Genomic DNA, 20,337 nt, shown 5'->3' on the forward strand with positions numbered 1-20,337 from the left:
GGGGGAGGTTTAGATTGGATATTAGGAAAAACTTTTTCACTAAGAGGGTGGTGAAACACTGGAATGCGTTACCTAGGGAGGTGGTAGAATCTCCTTCCTTAGAGGTTTTTAAGGTCAGGCTTGACAAAGCCCTGGCTGGGATGATTTAACTGGGAATTGGTCCTGCTTTGAGCAGGGGGTTGGACTAGATGACCTTCTGGGGTCCCTTCCAACCCTTATATTCTATGATTCTACCTTTTTTTCCCCTTTTGATGAGATTACAAGTTTCCTTGATAAAGGTAATAGTACTGCTGTAATATACTGAGACTTCTGTAAGGTATTTGACTTGATAGTACCCAGTATTTGGGTTTTAAAAAAACCCTTAGAATGACAAAATTAATATGGCACACATTACATGGGTTTAAAACTGGCTAACAGATAGGGCTCAATGTACTTGTAAATGGAGAATCATCACTGAATGGGTGCAGGGATCAGTCCTTGGCCCTATGCTATTTAACACTTTTTTTTTATCAAGTGTTTTACCTGAGAGAAAACATAAAATCACCAGTGATAAAGTTTGCAGGTACCCAAAAACTGGGGGAGTGGGAAATAATGAAGACTATAGGTTGTTGATCTACATTACTTGGTAAACTGCTTGAAAGCACACTGTTTTTAATATAGCTAAATGTAAATGTGTACATCTGGAACAAGTGATGTAAGCCATACTTACAGGGTACGGGCCTCTATCCTGGGAAACAGTGACCCTGAAAAGGATTTGGGGGTCATGGTGAATAATCAGCTGACCAGAAGTTTCTAGTGCGATGCTGTGGCCTAAAAGGTTGCTGCGATCCTTGGATGTGTAGATAGGTGAATCTCAAGTAGGAGCAGAGAAGTTAATTTCCTCTGCATTTGGCACTGATGCAACTGCTGGTGGAATACTGTTCCATTTCCAGTGTCCATCGTCAAGAAGGATGTTGATAAATTTGAGAGGGTTCAGAGATGAGACCATGAGAATGATCAAGGGATTAGAAAACATGCCTGATATTGAGCTCCTTGAGTCTATCACTCTGTTTAGCTTCATAGTCATAGGACTGGAAGGGACCTCAAGGTCATCTAGTCCAGTCTCCTGCACTCATGGCAGGACTAAGGATTATCTAAACCATCCTGGACAGGTGTTTGTCTCACCTGATCTTAAAAAAAAAAAAATCTCCAATGATGGAAATTCCACAACCTCACCAGGCAATTTATTCTAGTGCTTAACCACCTTGACAGGAAGTTTTTCCTAGTGTCCAACCTAAACTGCCCTTGCTGCAATTTAAGCCCATTGCTTCTTGTCCTATCCTCAGAGGTTAAGTAGAATAATTTTCTCCCTTCTCCATCTAAACCTTTTATGTACTTGAAAACTGTTATCATGCCCCCTCAGTCTCTTTTTTCTCCAGACTAAACAAACCCAATTTTTTTTTCAATCTTCCCTCATAGTCATATTAGACCTATAATCATTTTTGTTGCTCTTCCCTGGACTTACTCCAATTTGTGTCCATTTTTCCTGATACTCAGTTGAAGCCTAATCAGTACTGGAGTACTGATTGCTTCTCATGTCTTCCTTACAACACTCCTGTTACAACATCCCAGAATGTTGTGTGGTTTTTTTTTTTTTTTGCAATAGTGTTACACTGTTCACTCATATTTAGCTTGTGATATACTGACCCCCAGATCCCTTTCTGCAATACTCCTTTCTAGACAGTTCTTTTCCATTTTTTATGTATGCAACTGATTGTTCCTTCCTAAGTGGTGTACTTTGCATTTGTTCTTATTGAATTTTCTCCTATTTCCTTCAAATCATTTTGAATGTTAATCCTATCCTCCAAGCATTTGCAACCCCTCCCAGCTTGGTATCATCTGTGAACTTTATAAGTGTACTCTCTATGCCATAATCTAAATCCTTGATTAAGATATTGAACAGAACCAGACCCAGAACTAATCCCTGTGGGACCCCACTTGATATGCCTTGTCAGTTTGACTGTGAACCACTGATAACTACTTTCTGGGAATGGCTTTCCAACCTGTTATCCACCTACCTTATAGTAGGCTCCATCTAGGTTGTATTTTTCTAGATTGTTTGAGACTGTCACACAAGACCATATCAAAAGCCTTAATAAAGTAAAGATATCACATCTACTGCTTTCCCCCATCCACAAGGCTTGTTGTTCTGTCAAAGAAAGCTATTGTTTGTTTGATATGTTTTGTTCTTGACAAATCCATGCTGGTTGTTACTTATCTTCTGTGTCTGCAAATTGATTGCTTAATTATTTGCTCCATTATCTTTCTTGGTACTGAAATTAAGATAATTGGTTTGTAATTCCCCAGGTTGTCCTTATTTCCCCCTTTTTTTAAGATGAGCACTATATTTCCCCTTTTCCAGTCCTATGATGTTTTGAAGATAATCGCTAATGACTCAGATACTCTAGGAGCTGACTAAAGAGCTATTTCATCAGGCTCTGGTGACTTGTCTAAGTAATTTTTAAGTTCTTTCCCTGTTTTAGCCTCTGATCCTACCTCATTTTCACTGGCATTCACTAAGTTAGGTGTCCAATTGTGACTTTCTTTTTTGGTGAAAACAGAAACAGTCATTCAACACTTCTGCCATGTCCACATTTTCTGTTTTCCTCCCCTCGTGGAGTAACAGGCCTACCCTGTCGTTGCTCTTCCCCTTGCTTCTAATGTATTTGTAGAATGTTTCTTGTTACCCTTTGTGTCTCTAGCTAGTTTAATCTCATTTTGTGCCTTGGCCCTTCTAATTTTGTCTCTACATACTTATTTGTTTATATTCATCCTTTGTAATTTGCCCTAGTTTCCACTTTTTGTAGGACTGTGTGTTTCAGATCATGGAGTAGCTCCTGGTTAAGACAGGGTAGTCTCCTGCCATACTTCCTATTTTCCCCATGCAGTGGGATAGTTTTGCTCTTAATGTCTTTCTGAAGTATTTTCACTCTCGAAGTATTTTTCCCCTTAGACTTGCTTCCCATGGATCTTGCCTACCAACTCCCTGACTTTACTAAAGTCTGCCTTCTAGAAATCCATTATCTTTATTGTGCTGTTTTTTCCCTTCACCATTCCTTAGAATCATGAACTCTACCAGTTTATGACCACTTTCACCTAAGCTGTCTTCCTCGTTGAAATTCTCAACCAGTCCCTCTCTATTTGTCAAATCTAGAACAGTCTCTCCCCTAGTAGCTTTCTCCACTTTCTTAAATAAAAAAATTGTCTCCAACACGTTCCAAGAACTTGTTAGATAATCTGTGCCCTGCCACGTTATTTTACCAACAGATGTCTGAGTAGTTGAAGTCCCATATCGCCACCAACTTCCTTAACAAAGAGAAGGTTAAGTGATACCTATGTTCCAGTCTAGAAGTACCTAATGGAGTACACCTATTTGATAACGGGTTCTTCAATCTATCAAAGAAGGGTGTAACATGATCCAGTCTAGTTTCAACTTCCATCTATTGGAAATAAGGCATAAATTTATAACCGTGAGTAATTAACCACTGAACAACTCGCAAAGGGTCATGATGGATTCTTTTAGTGGCAATTGAAGTAAAGATACCCTCTAGGAATTATTTTTGGAAAGTTATATGGTCTCTAGACAGGAGGTCAGACTAGATCGCAATGATCCCTTCTAGCCTTGAAATCCATTAATCATTTTGATGAATAGTTAAGTGTATAGTCACATCAGTTTAGGTGAATGAATAGGTTATCCTTGTTAAAATGTGGCTAAAGATGGCATTTGTTTCTTAGCTTATTTTTGTTTTTCATTAGAGTTAAAACACTGATAATGCACAAAATTAACAGCCCTCCAGGATAGGGCTTTTTGAAGTTATGTCAAGGGTATTGGGGCTGGGAGACGAGGGAAGATCTGTGGTCACACTGAGGCAGAGTTAGGCCATGAATTCTGCTTAGGAGTCCAAACTAGTCCACCTTTCCCCTGTCAGAACCATTCTCTTCTCCCAGCTGGCCCTGTTTCTGTGATGTACTTCCCCTTTCCAGTGGGTCCCATTCCCTCCCTCATACCAGGAAACAGTGGGAGGGTTGGGAATCTCAGAAAAGCAGCAAAGACTGAAGTGTGGAGATGCTGTCTCTTCTCCTCCACAATGTGATGGTATTAGCAGGTTTGGCAGCTCCATGTGTTGGCAGAAAAGGGATGGTCTGGCATCTCTGTGGCTGTGGTGGAAGGGTACAGGGAAAGTACAAAAATGCTTCTTTGATTAATGCTCAACTTCTTTTGCTTTATAAATCTAGGCAACATGGGAGAAGTAGTGAAGTGATACAGTAAAAGAGATGATTAAATGAAACACTGAGGTAAAACAGCTTCAAAGAGAAATCCTAGCAATGAAGGACAATAAAATGAATAATAGGAAAGGATAAAAAGTAGAGCTAGAGAGGGAGGAAGAATGGACACTAGTGTATATATAACACTTTTTAAACCAATGACACCATTTCCTCCTCTTAAATTTTAATAGCATCCAAAACATGCAAGTGAATGTTACCATAAGCATGACCATAATATGCAAAGTATCAGGAATTCTGCGCACTTTCTAGAACCTCCAAAAAGCCAGAGTTCTGCCATGTCAGCATTTCACTGTTCACAGCTGTTTTCAACTTACACAAGTCACAAATAAACTACAGATGAATATTAAAAAGTCCAAAATGAACAGGAGCACAGGACTTGAGGCAAAAGCTTTTGCTTGACTTCAAAAATGCTGTTAAACTGAATTGTTGGCATAATTCAGGTAAAGTTGCTTAGAATAGGCTATCATGACAATGCCCTATATTTCTATAAGTGATATCTTTTCTAAGCAGTTGAATACCAATTTAATTTGGGCATGGCAGGCATAAGAGTTTTGACAGGTATGGGTGGCAGCATTTGGGAGTGGTGTGGAAATGCTTCTGGGAAGTTTTGTCTGGTATGCATACTTGGGAGGAGTGGCAGCCGATGTTGCGGAGTAATTTTAGCTAGATGAAAGATGGCATTTGAGAGTAGGAATCTTTGGAAAATTGTTGGTGTTTTGGCTAGGAGCTTGAAGTTGCTGTTTGTGCCACATGCCTCATTAATTTAAAAACAAAACAAAACAAAAAAAAAACAACGGGAATCCTGCTGCACTCAAAGTGGGGTAGAGGACATGTCACACCTAAAAGTAAAACCTGGAGGAAGGTCCAACTTGTTAGATTCAGAAACACAGTGTAACTGGCTAGGACAAAGTCCTGTGATCCTGGTAAGATAACTGACATCTGTTCAAGAATTGAAAATTAAATTTTATTTTTGGTAAGTAATATATTAAATTTTTAGTAATTCTGTCTCAGCCAGTTGCATTCCATTTCTCAAAGCAGTCTTGTCTCCACTATATAAATATTGAACCACATCTCAACAGTGTGTCACTGACCACATTCCCTTCCATTTGCAATCCCACAGGTCACTTCTATTCCTTTTCCTCCTTTCCTCTTTATGATCATATAACATGCCTGTGGCAATTGTTTACATGTAAAAGTAATATTAAAGTAACTCAGCAGCTGGAATGAGACTTTTTAATGTCAATAAACTCACTGAATGTTCATTTTACAGGCCAAGCTCGGATAACCGGCGACAAGGGAGCAGGGAGAGGATGTCCAGCACCAGTGAAAAGGGCAGCCTGTCCATGGAATCCACCAAAGAAACCCGTTACTGTGCTGTGTGCAATGACTATGCTTCAGGCTACCATTATGGAGTCTGGTCTTGCGAGGGCTGTAAGGCCTTCTTCAAAAGAAGCATTCAAGGTAATAACTTGTGGAAATATAGTAAGTTCCTTGTTCCTAGGGAATTGTGTGTATTTGTGATGGTATGGAGACTATAGATAGATGATGTTTTGTTCTCCAGGAATCATTCATAAGCTGACAACCACATGCTCACCCACATGCATTTATGATCCTGTTTACTAATAACATTGTAATTGGTTTAGTCCAAGATTTAAAAAAACAAAACACTTCTCCTTTCTATCCTTGGGTTTGTGTATGTCTCATCATGGCACTGGAGAGGAATCTAATTTTAAAATAAAACTCTATGCCGAATCCTATTCAACACTGCTGGGTTGTTTTCTTCCCTCCTCCCGTCTTCCCTTTGCACATATACTCTGCACAGCTCTTTATGTAAATATTCCTTATCTGAAACAGCCTTTTTCTTGTGAATTCCCTGTCGGAGTGCAGCTTAATTCTTGCTCATTGATTTATTATAAATCAAGTGCTAGATTAGCAAGATAGTTCAGCTCAAGGCAAAACTTAAGGACATCACTTCTTTGAATGCAAACTCAATAAGAGGTTTCCTTTTCAAAACATATTGTGTCCTGCAAGCAGTTAGGATGGGGGTGAGGTGAGAAGAGTCACCCTCATGTCTTTTTCTTTCATGGCTGTTGCTGTGCCTTGTCACTTAGTATCACACAGGGAGGTACGGCATTCTGTCACAGAAAACTGACCCAAAAACTGCACTGTCTAGGTAAAACCCTGTGGAACAGAGTACGCCTGGCAGAAGTAAAACTGAAATCTGGTAGCTAAACCTATCCTGGGTTCACAGTGTGTGTTGGGCAACTGTGACAGGGTCAGGCCAGATGGCTACAGGAAGTGATAGGCAGATATATAAGCTCCAGATTAAGCAGGTCCTTTTTCCCTGGGTAAGGTAACAGGGTGGTTCCAGAACAATCAGGAACTTGCTGGAACCAATTAAGGCAGGCAGGCTAATTAGGACACCTGGCTTAAAAAGGACCTCACTTCAGTCAGTGGGGGGCATGCAAGGAGCTGAGAGAAAGGGCGTGCTGCTGGAGGACTGAGGAATACAAATGCTTTCTGGCAGGAGGAAGGTCTTATGGTGAGGATAAAGAAGGTGTTGGGAGGAGGCCATGGGGAAGTAGCCCAGGGAATTGTAACAGTTGTGTGACCACTACAAGAAACACTGTAGACCGCTGTGATCCACAGGGCCCTGGGCTGGAACCCAAAGTAGAGGACAGGTCTGGGTTCCCCCCCATTCTCCCTCCAACTCCCTATTGGATACAGGAGGAGTTGTCCTGGACTGTAGGTTCCACCAGAGGGGAAGGTCCCTGGTCTGTCCCCCGACCCACTAGGTAGATCAGCAGAGACTGCAGGGTTTGTTCTCCTTCTGTCTCCTTATGCTGGCCAGTGATGAGGTTAGCTGAGTGAACAGCTGGTTTGAGTCACTAGCAAAAGTGGCCAAACTGAGGACTGCTGTGAACCTCTGAGGCAAGCAAATCCACCAATAAGCTCAGGACCCACCAAGGCAGAGGAGGAACTTTGTCACACAACTGATTCTGTGGTCTTGGGCAAATCATTTGATGCTTGGTATTTCATTCAGCTCAGCTCCAAATGTAGGTAAGAAGCAGTTAAAACTTGCTAAAAACCATACTTAGCCTCTGAGTTTTACTTCTGTAGGGAAAAAGTTGAAACACCTGTTTCTTTCTGAATACAAACTAACCAAGTATGAAACTTGGGTGATCTCTATACATTACCTCCAGCTCATATGTGAGCACAGAAGACTCTTGCAGCTTTTTCACTACTTTGTAACACACACAAGCCTAATCCTGTGAAGTGCTAAATGCTTTGTTTCCAGTAGAAAAGATGGGGTGCATGTCTAAAACACTGTAACACTTTTTTTTAATCTGTTTTCATTTCTTTGTATTTAAATGAAAGGACTTAAAATACAGCAGAACCCAATTAATTCATCAGCATAGGTCTTTTTTTCTCAAAGGTTTTGTACCTCCCTATAGCAACTCTGCTACAAGGAGGTATCAGGTGAAAATTTTGCTTTCAAAATGTTCAGTGCTTTTATTATTAGTACTATAAATAAGTGAGTTACAGATATCAATTAAATGAACGTAGCACATTTTGTGATCTGTTATCCTTGAGGTTTTTAATCTGTTTACTTATTCACAAATTCAAATACTGACTGATAGACCTATTGCAAATTAAGGCCAAATAGTGATGGTGAACTGCTTGTATTTTTCCCACAGCGATCGGAATGGCTTAGATTGTTTTTGCAGCCTTTGGATGACTTTCTTATGTCAAATAGCTGAAAGCTCAAAATACAGCCAGAGTTGGATGCTCTTGTGCTTTTTTGCACTTATAAAACATGTATGTTTAATTTTTTTGATTCAACAGCAGCATGAGTTAATGGCAGTGTCAAGTTCATCCTGTAGTTTTAGATTTTAAGCCTTTTGCCAGTTTGTCCTGATTACAAATGCTATTTCAGTGTTACATAGGGATGTTTATTCTGAAGATTATTATTCACAAATTCTCAAATATTTAACAATAAAGCAAACCAGATAAAATAACCAATCCATTGCATGCCTGGCTTGGTGATTGTAAGGGTGTTTTTACCCCTCAAAGGCATGCAGGCTGTAGGCGTTTTTGGGCAGGGATGTGCTGGTTTGACTGACCTTGAATCCAGAGGTGTGGTAGGAGTGGTTCTTGTACCAGGCACACACTGCCAGAATAATTAGAAATGTTTCAGATTGAGGGTATGATAGAACTAGAATAATCTATTAAAACCGTTACGATTCCTTTAAATAAAGAAATTGGTCACTGGCTGACACAATTAGGAGAGCATATCTCAAACTGCAATGAGTTGTCCAGAGCGCTCAAAAAGGTTTTAGCTATTTTATTTTCTGCTTCTAATTCTTTAAGACCTCTAGGGAGGTGCTTCTGTAGGAACAGCCATTTAGTGACTTCTGCTTCTAAGAGTTGAACTGTGCTCTAAATTCAGGAAAAAACCCTCCTTGGCAAGTGCATACACATACATATGCTTGTAATTATAAACCAGTTCCATTTATTTTCTATCTTTTTTTTAATAAGAATAAGGAGGGAAAATTGTTTGACTTGAAGATATTCATAGATTTGGTTTCTTCCATTTCCTCCCTCCTCAATACCTCGGCACCTTGTTTAAACGTTGCTGAGTTTCAAAGTTTGCCAGCACACTTCAGGCTTTTCAGAACCCACAGACTTGGGTTTTTTGCCTTTCTTTTCCCATAGGAGAACGTTACCTTCCAGGTCACTTCCTATCTAAAATGCTATTCTAGCATTACAAACAGCCACAGTAAATTGTACTTCTCTATTCACAGATTTAAGGCCAAAAGGGACATTAGATCATTTTAATCTGACCTCTTAGAACACATGCCATAGAATTTCACCCAGTTGTCCCTCTATTGAGTTGAATACATTGTTTTAATCAAACGCATCTTCCAGAAAAGCATCCAGTCTAGGTTTTGGAGTCCACAAATCAAATGAACTTTTCTTGGTAGTTTTGCTCCAATGGCTAGTTTACCCTCTGTTTAAAAATTGCCATGTGTGTGGTGTTGTGGGGTGTGTGTGGTGTTTTTTTTTGTCTGTCTTAACTTCCAACTACTTGTACTTGTTTGCCTTTCTCTGCTAGATTATCGAACCCTTTAACTACAATTCATATCCCATGAAAGTACTTCTAAATCATAGTCAAGTCACCTCTTGATTATCAAAAACTAAACCAAGTGAGTTCCTTGAGTAGGGCATTTTTGCCAACCCTCTAACTTCTCCATCCTTTTGAAAACGTGGACACATACTGCATGTAGGTATGTCATGTTTGTTTTGTCAGCCTCCTATATAGAACAACTCCCTCCTCTTCTCCTCCCTCTTTTTTTCCTCCACTATTTATTGCTGTACTCCTTTGCCATCAAGGACATAAGAGGTGAAGGAATTACTCTTGGTTTCCCAGAGCTGGATCCCGCAAAGTGCTGTGCATGACTGAGGTATAGGGCCCCTTCCACTTCCACTGATTACAGTGCGAGTTGAGGGTGCCTAGAACCTAGCAGGATTAAATTTAAAATTTCTCCCAAAGTGCACACATCTTCACCTCCCCCCTCCACCTGCCCCTCATTAATTTCTGCTTCCTCCTTTTATCCCTTTAGCTGCAGGTTTTTATAAATTATTTGAAATTTCAGATTTCTAGTCACAAATGAGGCTGTACAGTAAGGTCAGCTAGATAGGAAAAAGCTGAGACCAGAGTATGTTCTTCTCTTCTCTTCTCCCCCCACCCTCCCCAAGCTCCTAAACACACAAAACTTGCTGACTATGTGAATGAGCATTCCTTAGTCTCTTAAACCGCCCAGACGTCTGGGTCTCTAGCACTGCAGGGATAACCCAAAGAAATGAAGTATTTCAGTCATGCAGCTGAGAATGGATTGTATGTACCAGTCATGCATTCTGGGCCACAGGGAGGAGAACCTTTTGGCAGGAGATAGGGGACTTTATCAGTTGTTGACTTAGCTGCCCAGTGATAGTGCTGGACCCTGTTGAAATAAACGTTTGAACTGCAAACTTTCAGGGTTGGTAGTAACTCTTTTTGTTGTGTTTTTTTTCTTTTGTGTTGGGGGTGGGGAGAGCCAAGAATGGAATTCCAATGTCGTCTTTTCCACTAGCAAAAGATCCCTAACAAGAGGGGTGCAGATATTACTGTCACAATACCTTAACTCCAGGATTTTCAGCTAGTCCAAGAGGAGTTCATGAACCGCTCACACCGGTATTTCATTATTGCCTGCCGCCTCCTTATATTTCCTTGTTTAACCTCTTTGACAGTAGCTACAAATCATCCTGCAGCCAAGAAGGCAGAAACATTTTTTAATAAGTTTGTGTACCCAGTAACTCTCCAGTGTGCCCATTGCATTGGTCTGATATAAACATCAACTGAAGATAATATCATAAGTATTATCAGAATAGTTGTTCTTGCATAGCTCCCATGATATTGGAGCATAAAGATTAAACCTCTGTTTTCCCCCCCCACCCCCCCGAGTCTGGGACCACGGAAAATGTAATCAGGGTATTCTTTTGGAACAGTTGGGTTTTTTCCCAACCAGAAAAGAACCATTGAACAGATCTGTCAACACCCTCACTTCTTTTATAAAAGAGGTGATTTACCTCCTAGGTATATTTGTTCTTCAAACATAAAGACACTTGCATTATCCCTAATGAAAAGCTTGGAATTCCGAACATAAAATGTAAGAACACAATCAAGTCTCCAATTTAACTAATAGAGCTGATCCCAAAATTTCAACAAAAATGGAAACTTTTTTTTTTAAAACTTTTTAATATCTTTTCCTATGTTCTGACCAGTTATAGAGCTAGGTGGAAATGAAACAATTGAAAGTAGTTTTTTTGTTTTTCCTCAACCCTTACCCCCTCCTCCCTTCCCCCCCCCCCCCGGCAAGCACGCACACAGTCCTACCTGCTGTATTGTACCTGCCCTTTGATGCTGATATACTTTTTACCAATGTTTTCAGAATCTGAGATGTTGAGTCTTGGACAAAGAGCTAGATCCACAGAAAGACTTAGGTGCTTAACTGCCAATTTACATGCTTAAGTCCAAAATCTGGATCTTCAAAACCTCCTCTCAACTGTTGTTTGAGCATAGATACCTAAATTCCCTGAGCAACTAAGTTTGTTTGCTTGGGCAGGCACAAAGCTGCCTCAGTCCTGATGACTCTAAGTAGCTCTGTGCCTAAAATCCATCAGGATCCTTGAACTAGGTGTTTTTTTCCCCCCACCTATCTTGTCTGTGGGGCCTAATACAGTAAGCTTTCTTAGAGCATGCGACAGGATTGGGCCACACACAAAACAGCCGATAAAGAGCATGTGATGTAGCACAGATGAGACCTCGTCCCAGTTCGTGACTCCATTGTGCTAGGCCCTATACCAACATAGACCAAAAAGTAAGTCCCTGCCCCAAGGAGGTTACAATTTAAATACTGAAAGAAGTAAGGAATTCAGGATTATGTTCCATCAGATGTGTCTTAGCATCTTGTTCTGAGCTCACCCTGTGACTGTTTTTAGGATTATACATGATGGCAAGTTTATAGAAATTTTCTGAAGATTCTCTTAATCATTTTGATTTTGTCCATGTGTAATTCCAGTTCTTTAATAATTAGGCCATGCCATATTTCCACTGACAGTGCAGCAGTAGTGCTTGTGACGGAAGTGGGACTACTGTGTAATCTGTAATTCTGCTTTGAATATCAAGCTATAACAATTTTATGGACGCTGTGACTGGTCAATAAGTGGAAGTTATTTCATATAGAGGGTCTAAGATTTTCCTGTATGAATGCATCCCTTTAGCTGAATAAGGGGCTGTGGGGGGACACCATCCCTGCCCATCCTGGCTAATAACCATTGATGAAGCTATCCTCCATGAATTTATCTAGTTCTTTTTCAATCCCTGTTATGGTTTTGGCCTTCACAACATCCTCTGGCAAAGAATTCCACGGACTAACTGTGCATTGTGTGAAGTAAAGTAACAGGGGCTACAGATAAGAACATCCCCCATCCACACTTGAATGATGACGCTGGGACATAACAGATCAAAGGGCGTTGTTGTAGTAGTCATTGTCGTGGTGGTGGTGTTGGTCCCAGGGTATTAGACCCAATTTTTTATTGGGTCAACTGCTGTTGGTGAAAGAGACAAGCTTTTGTGCTTGGTTTTTCTTCTGGTCTGGGAAAGTACTTGGAGTCACAGCTAAATACATGGTGGAACAGATTGTTTAGCATAAGAAGTTCACACACTATGAAAGACCATTCAAGGTGCAGTGTCCCGTTAACACCTCTGCAGTCAAAGGAGAAAAAAGGGGGGCTAGTGGGTTAGTTTGTTGTAATAAGCTATAAATCCAGTGTCTAAGTCCATGCTTTTTAGTGTTTAGCAAAATTTAAGCTCCCAGGCTCGTCTTTTGAAGGTGTTGTGCAGATTTCCTTTGAGAATGGGGATTGAGAGCTCCAGATATGGAATGATCATTTTGAAAAGTGTTCACCCATGGTTGATAAGGTGTGTTTGTGCATCATCTTTTGTGTGGGTTCTTCTGAATGCATAGTGACAGTTTGTCCCACCAACAACTATGTGGGTGAAATAATTTAATGCACGAACTGAGGTACCCCACACTTGTGATAGGCATGTGTAGGACCCATGGATCTTGAAAGGTGTGTTGTGGGAGGTATTGATCCTCCTAGCAGTGGAGATATGTCTGCAGGTTTTGCATCTGTTCTGGCAGGGTCTAGTGCTGCTTTGAGTTGGTATCCTGATCTGTAAGGAGCTTGCTTCTGATGAGCTTGGTGAGGTTGTGGAAGAGAGGTGTTTGAAGGCCAGAAGAGGGGATTTGAGTAGGATTTATTTCAGGGTGTGGTTCCCATCAAATGTGGGTTATAATTGTTTAATGATACTCCACCCTGAAACCCATACAGGGTTGTAGGTGACACTAGCTGTGTGAGGCTGGAGGTTTCCCCCCACCCCTGTATTGAAACAGGTTCTCTGTGTATTTGGGTGGCCCTTTCCATGATAGAATCTACTTCTCTGGTGGAGTGTGTATTTCTGGGTGGGGTTTTTTAAAGACAGTTTTAAGTGTTTATAAAGTGTGTATCCCAGTCTTTTTCTCCTTGGAGTATATTCTGTGGTATCTGAGTGCGTGGCTATAGATACTGGAACTGTGAAGGTAAGTGTGGTGATCTGTGGGTTTCTTGTATATAACTGTCTGGTGTACAGGAAATTGATGCTGTTGTGGGAGTGGCTCTGAGTTGATGGATGGGAGGTGGTGGTTGAAGCTGTGGTGGAAATCTGTGAGGGAGTTTAGGTCATCTATCCAGAGGATGAAAATAGCATCAATGTATATTACTGGTTTCTTAGTGCATTTGTCCAGAAATTCTTCCTCAAGGTGGTCCATGAAGAGATTGGCATGTTGGGAAGCCATCCTAGTACCTACAGCTGTTCCCATGGTCTGGACAAAGTGTTTGAATGTAAAATTGTTATGAGCGAGGGTGAAATGGATGAGTATGGAGTGGATATCTGAATGTAGTCCATTGTCTTGTAGATATTTGAGGCAGGCAGTAATGCTGTAATTGTGAGGCACATTGGATGTCCTCTCCCTATACACTGTGGTGCCAAGGATGGTGTTCTGAGGGAGGTTGTTAATGTTGTGGAGTTTCTCGAGCAAGCAGATTGTATTCTGCCAGAAGCTGACCATTTTGTGTGGTGAGTGACTTGAGCACGATTTCTATGAATCCTCATATTCCTTCAGAAAGAGTGCCATGGCTGGATATGGTGGGTCTACCTGGCTTCTCTTGTTTTGTGCTTCTTGGGAAGCATGTAGATGGTTTCTGGAGTAAGATCACGGGTGATGAAGTTGTAGACTTTCTCTTGGAGTTGTTTGTGGAGTGATTTGATATCCTTAAATTCTTGGGTGAATTGTGGTGCCATGTCTTGTGAGTTCTTTATAGTAGGTGGTATCAGAGTTGGTTGTTGGCCTTGTTAATATAGTCTTCATGGTTGAGAGCTATGATAGAACCCCTGTTGTCTTTGATCACTACCTGGTGGCTTTTTAGGGACTATATGGCTGTCCTCTCTGTGGTGGAGAGATTGTGGTGGACATGATGTTTAAAGATCTCAGTCAAATTTTTGTGTGAAGCAATCAATGTAATGATAGTGTGGTCTCACCTGTGGTGGGGTGCCCAGTTGATTCTTTTTTTTTTATGACTGTTGGTGTGGGTGTGGTGGTTGTTTGGGGGGTGGTGTCATTGTTGTGAAAGAATTCTTTGAGGTGGAGTTGGCAAAATTCTTTTAGTTCTCCACATGTTGATATGGTATCAGATTCTGTGGAGGGGCAGAAATTCAGTCCCTTGAGAGTACAGGTAATTCTGCTCTGGTTAGCGGTAGTATTGATTAAAATGGTTAACTTTGGGGTGCCATGTATGGTCCATGGTTGGTTGGTCCTGAACAGTTAATGTCTTTATTCCTACAAAGGAGGGTGAGTTGCTAGTAGCGTGTGAGAGACAGTCTTTAAAAAAAAAAAAAATCCTTGCTGGATCCATGGAATGATAAACCATAGGGAAAGCTAGAGATATGCACAATCTGTTTTTTGCTCAGATATGTTTTTCTGAAATGCATTTATTTTAAATGATACTTTAGCTTTAAGGAAGCTGTTTGGTCGCTGATTACCATGGTCATTTTTCCCCAGAGGGAACATAACCTCAGGCCCTGATGTTAAGTCAGACTTGCTGAGGAAACTGAAGTTAGTACTAGAGGATGCAGCCAAAACCAGTCCGAGAGTTTTGTGTAATTCCATCCTGAGACAAGTGATGACAGGTAGAAACTTGTGATCAAGAGGAGATGCACTCAAAGGTGCAATTAGAACTGTGATAGTGCTGTTAGTCTATAATCTTCCAAATCCTTCTGAAACATCTTTCAGTAGCTTTTGCAAACTTAGTGTTTCTCTGTGGAGTCCCTTGTTTTTAATTGTTTTGATCAAACCCTCCTTATGCTCAGTGAAAACATGAGTATTTTTAGGGTAGTGATTTCAGTGCAGAGACACAGATGTCATTGGGATTCAAGGGCATCAATTCTCCTTCAGTCAAACAACTTTGAGGCTGATGGTAGTTATAGAAGAATTTATGAACTTCCGCAACATGTTTTGGGACTGTATATGATGTTACTTTCTCTAAGGTTTAAATAGTATATTCAACATGCATGTGTCAAAAATTTTAGGATGTTTGCACTTGAGAAGTTCTTTCACCTTTTCATTTTTATATCCTTTGTCTGCCCAAATGGCAAATGCCTTGTGTTTTTTTTGTCCTCCGAATTCTTGGATTGCATCTTCAGCAAGCCAAATACAATATTCTGCAATTCTATTTCATGAAATAGAATCAATAGTTTTATATAGAAATGTGTTTTTCTCATGGTATGGATGGATGCTTGTATCCCTTATCAGTTCATTTCTCAGTTTCAGCTAAGCATTGTGCTGAAATATCAATAGTGTTGGGTTTTTTTTCTTCCTGACTTACAGCATCTACCGGTGGACCTGAATATTTAAATTACTTATAGGTTGAAGTGCTTTGCTTCCTTGATTTAGTATTTTGTGCTACTTTGACGGAATTTTAAGGTTACAACTTATCAAATTCAAATCATTGCCCTTTGATCTTTGAAATCACCACCTACCCCAAAAAAAGCGAAAACAAATATCTTCTGAATGAAGATGCTGCTGAAAAGCCTGAAGCAGGGACAGAAACTAACCGTTGTGCCAATGTTTCAATTATGATTAACTATGAAATGCCTCATTCACAGAATTTATATTCATCAGTGTTCTGTCCTTTCACTTCAGTGCACAATGTTTCATTTAGTGATACATTTGATCTTGAGAAATCCAAAGAAACTGATTTGCTGCACTTAGAACCGATGTGTGTTCAATCTTGCCACAAAGTATACATTTTACTTAAATAGAACTCTTTCATTAGCTCCTAGTCACTTGATTTCTACCACTTCTTAAGGCATTTTAGATAAATCCATACACTTCTGTTGGCTAGTTACTAAGCCCTAGATCACCCACTTACAGTAATATCATCTTTCATGCTGCAGTTAGAATGTTGGATTCATGAGGTTTCCTCAGTGTCAAAGACTGAGAAGTAAGGTGAGCTAGCCAACTTCAAATAGAGCCACATTTTAAAGCACCCATCTACCTTTCAGAAGGTTCTGTATTGTGTCAAACAAGCCCCTACGACAGCTCCTATCACCTGCTTCCTTCTTTTCAATATCTAATGATGATTGATTATATCCACTAACCAAACACCTCTCCCAGTCACCAGTGTGTCTACCCAGTCCTTTCCAGTCACTTTTCTAAGTTTCTTATTGTTTTCTAATTGTCAAAACAAGAATCTTGATATCCTCATTACTCCTCACATTTTTTACAGTAGTGAAAGTTTTCATTCTGAAGAGACTGAAATTAGCTTTTTCTAGTGATAGCATATATCCTTGGATAAAGTAAAATAGGTCCCTCTATACCCTTCAGTATTAAAATTTGTTACCTGTGCATTAATTTCCTCAGATGTTGATATGTCTATGCTAAGCCATTACTTAGAAGCTAATTTATTATTCTGAATCCTCTTCTGAGTTAAGCACTTGGATGTTGGAAATAATAATACAATGAAAACTATAACACTGATAAAAGTTAACATGACTAATGATGCATAGAGACATTGGAAAAACATCAGTTCACATGTAATGAAAAGAATGCAAACAAAGAAGTGAATTGTTAGAAAAACTCTTACTAGGTCATATTGATTTCTTCAGTCTGCAGGGTAGTCTCTTCTCTGCGTTATTAATTTAAGAATGGCTTTGATTTGATTACCTATTTAAATGAGGTGAACTGCAAATAAAAGGAATATATTAATTGGGTAATTTTTCTTCCAGTTGGTAATTTTAATCTCCTTCAGCTCCAACACAGTGCTGCGCTGTGTCTAGCCAATCACTGCTACAGAACTGAATTTTGTAAGAAAAGAGTGGCAGGTCAGAAATCAGCAGGCTACAAGTGACCTATCAAGTTGTGAAGGCTTCAGGAGCATAATGTCACTGGAGGTATTTTGATGGTTTGAAGTCAGTTGTTGCCTATAATAAATATTGAGAGTACTCCGCAGAGGACAGTGTAATGTACACTAACAATAATACTTTACATTTCTATAGTGCCTTCCATCTGAGTATCTGACTTCATTTTACAAGCATGAATGAAGTAAGCCTTACCTACATTAGTGATATATGAACCATAAGTGGTGTTATGCCCATGTTGTGGACCGATAAGCTAGGCACACGAGTTATGTCAGTTGACAGAACCTGGAATAAAATTCAGGAGATTCTCAGTCCCTTTTTTTAGCTATAAGAGTTTCCTTTCTCTGCTCTACACAAGCATAGCTTTGCTTGGGAACTTTTGGAAGAGCAGCCAATGCTAGTGCATCTCTAATTTGTTTCTTTCAAAATTTTGTATTCACTTGGACAACATATTTCACTAACACGAGGAGAATTCTACTTATTATCTGATCACATAAATTTGTGTTGAGTGATGAGGTTTTTCTGTTTACTACTCTGAAGCTGTACACACTTCTTGGGCAGAATTCCTAGACCTTGCTAACCAGGAATTGAAAATTAAAGTCTCTAATTTAATATTTCCTGTTTCCTCCTTCAAGGTATATTTGATTCTTTAGTTGGAAAGACACCACAAATGACATGTTTCACACACCACACTGCACTTCCAGACTTAATTCCGGGCTGAGAAAACCATGCATTTAAATCCATTAAATAAATGCAATTAATCTCTTCATATTAACCATGTAAATATGAGGATTTCTGAGTGCTTTAGGGAGTTGTCAGGATTAGTTCATTTTTGTAAATTTAGATGTTACAAGGATAAACTGAGACTGAGAGGGCTGAGTGACTTACTGGAGGTCAAACAGTAATTTACAGTAGTTGAATCCAAACGCTTGACTTTCAGACCCCAGCTCTAAGCAATAGACCATAATCAGCCTTTAAGACTTAAGGGTGGGATTTTCCATACCGCATAAGGGAGTTGTGTCCAACTCCCAGTGACTTGGGTGCCTAGCTTCCCCTAGCTTGTGCTCTGTAGAAAATCCAGCTATAAGACCATTTATGAATTTCAAAAGATCACCACCACTATTTTTTATGAAGTGTTGATCTAATCATTTCATAAGCATGTAGCTGGCTTTTTTTCATTGAGTGTGCTGAACAGAGTGTCCTAGCTCAATACCAGTATTACTACATCAGCTTGTCAATCTTAATAGTGCCCACGGAAAGCATTCTGAAGTGGCTGCTGAATCATGAGCAACAACTGGTATAGCAGGTTATATTAAATGTACCCAATGCCAGCTCATGTTATGCTCAGTGCTATCTCAGCAGCACAAATATTCACTAGAAAAATAAGAGCTGAAAGGGCTTAACTCTCATCAAATCAGTTTTACTTCAGAGCAACTCTGTCTGCCTCAGTGGAGTTACTTTTGATTTACATCTGGGAGAGTGGAGAAACAGATTCAAAGTTCTTTGCCTATTAGACCTGAAATTTTATCTGAAAAGAAACACCTTTATAGCGCATTGGAGTATTGATTGAGACTGTACACTCAGCTGCATCAGTGAAATCTCCACTGAAGCCAGAGTACTGGAAAACAGAATTTGGTCCAAATGTTCAGTTTTGATTGTATTTATTTTTCAAAAAAGTCATTTTAGCCAAATTGGAGAGCGCATCATAGGATAACTAAAATGATAAATGTATGGGAGGGATTCACCCATGAAAAGACCCTTGTGAAACTGGTGACATTTAGCTTTCAGAGAAGACTAACACAACTTGATTGAAATATTTAAACTAGCTAAGGGTTGTTTACTATGTAAACTTAACAAGTTTACTTTTATAATTTAACCATTGAAACAATGTACCAACAGAACTGGCAATTCATTATTACTTTGATTTGAATCAAGACTGTACAACTTTCTAAACAATTTGCTGTAATTCAGCTACAAATTATTGGGCTCAAGGGTGTTCAGTTACATATTCGGGAAGAATAATTCCGTCTACTGGAGGAATTAATGGGTGAAATTTTATGGCCTGTGTTATGCTGGAGATTCCGCTAGGTATCTTAATGGTCCCTTTTGAGTTTTAAAATCTTTGACTCTTCTTTATTTTAATTTAATTGGGCAAAGTAGACATAGGGGGTATTGGTTTAGATTAATAGGTATAAGAATAATTGCAGCTGGTTTTATTTTACAGAGAAAATGCTGAATAAGTAGGATGGGCTTTCTATTAAAGTATTTAAACAAAAATATTAGGTAACTACAGTACAACTTCAGTTAAGCAAACCTCCATTGCTGGGAACTCCCTTTGTTAAAAACAGCAGTGACCACTGATGTCTGTTAATTACATTGAAAATTCTCTCAATCATTGCTTAGCCTGCCTGCCTCAGTTTCTCATCTCTAAAATGGGGGTAATAGAACACTTCCCTATCTCTCAGGGATAAATACATTAAACATTGAGGTATTCAGATACTACAGCAATCAAGATCCTATAATTACCTAAGATTTAGCCAAACTTATGTATCTTATGATGATCCAACAATAGAAGCTATATATGAAATTAAATTAGATATGTTTGTTTTCTGCTTGGGAGCAGCTGACTGAATTTTTTTTGTGGGGGGGTCAAGAAGCACTTAATTGATTTTTAGTTTGTATCCCCATGTTGGCTATGAAGTGTTAGAATGGGGAAAAATACTATTATTCATACACAGGTAGTTTAAGAGGATAGAGATGTCAAGTGTCATTCAAAAGTTCTAGAAATAATAGGCCATGCCCAGCATCAGGACCTACATGATTGTGTAGCTCTAACTTTGTTTCTGAGCCATAGGGAGTATCATTGAAAATACTTACTTACTTGTCTCTGGAGTGATCACAATGAGAGAGATGGTGGCGAGTGATGCATCCATTTTTTTTCTTTAATACAG

General features: G+C 39.6%; 1 protein-coding gene across 11 annotated transcripts in view; it reads left to right on the plus strand.

Annotated features, from left to right (window-relative positions):
- Positions 1-20,337, plus strand: part of ESR1 (estrogen receptor 1) — a 258,838-nt gene that overhangs the window by 108,524 nt on the left and 129,977 nt on the right. For all 11 annotated transcript variants that reach the window (XM_073337674.1, XM_073337671.1, XM_073337679.1 and 8 more), the window contains one exon: positions 5,597-5,787. In XM_073337674.1, coding sequence (XP_073193775.1) covers positions 5,597-5,787 — 191 coding nt within the window. The remainder of the gene's footprint in view (positions 1-5,596; positions 5,788-20,337) is intronic.

This window comes from Lepidochelys kempii, chromosome 3 (genome assembly GCF_965140265.1).
Source record: "Lepidochelys kempii isolate rLepKem1 chromosome 3, rLepKem1.hap2, whole genome shotgun sequence".
In the NCBI taxonomy this organism is placed as follows: Eukaryota; Metazoa; Chordata; order Testudines; family Cheloniidae; genus Lepidochelys; species Lepidochelys kempii.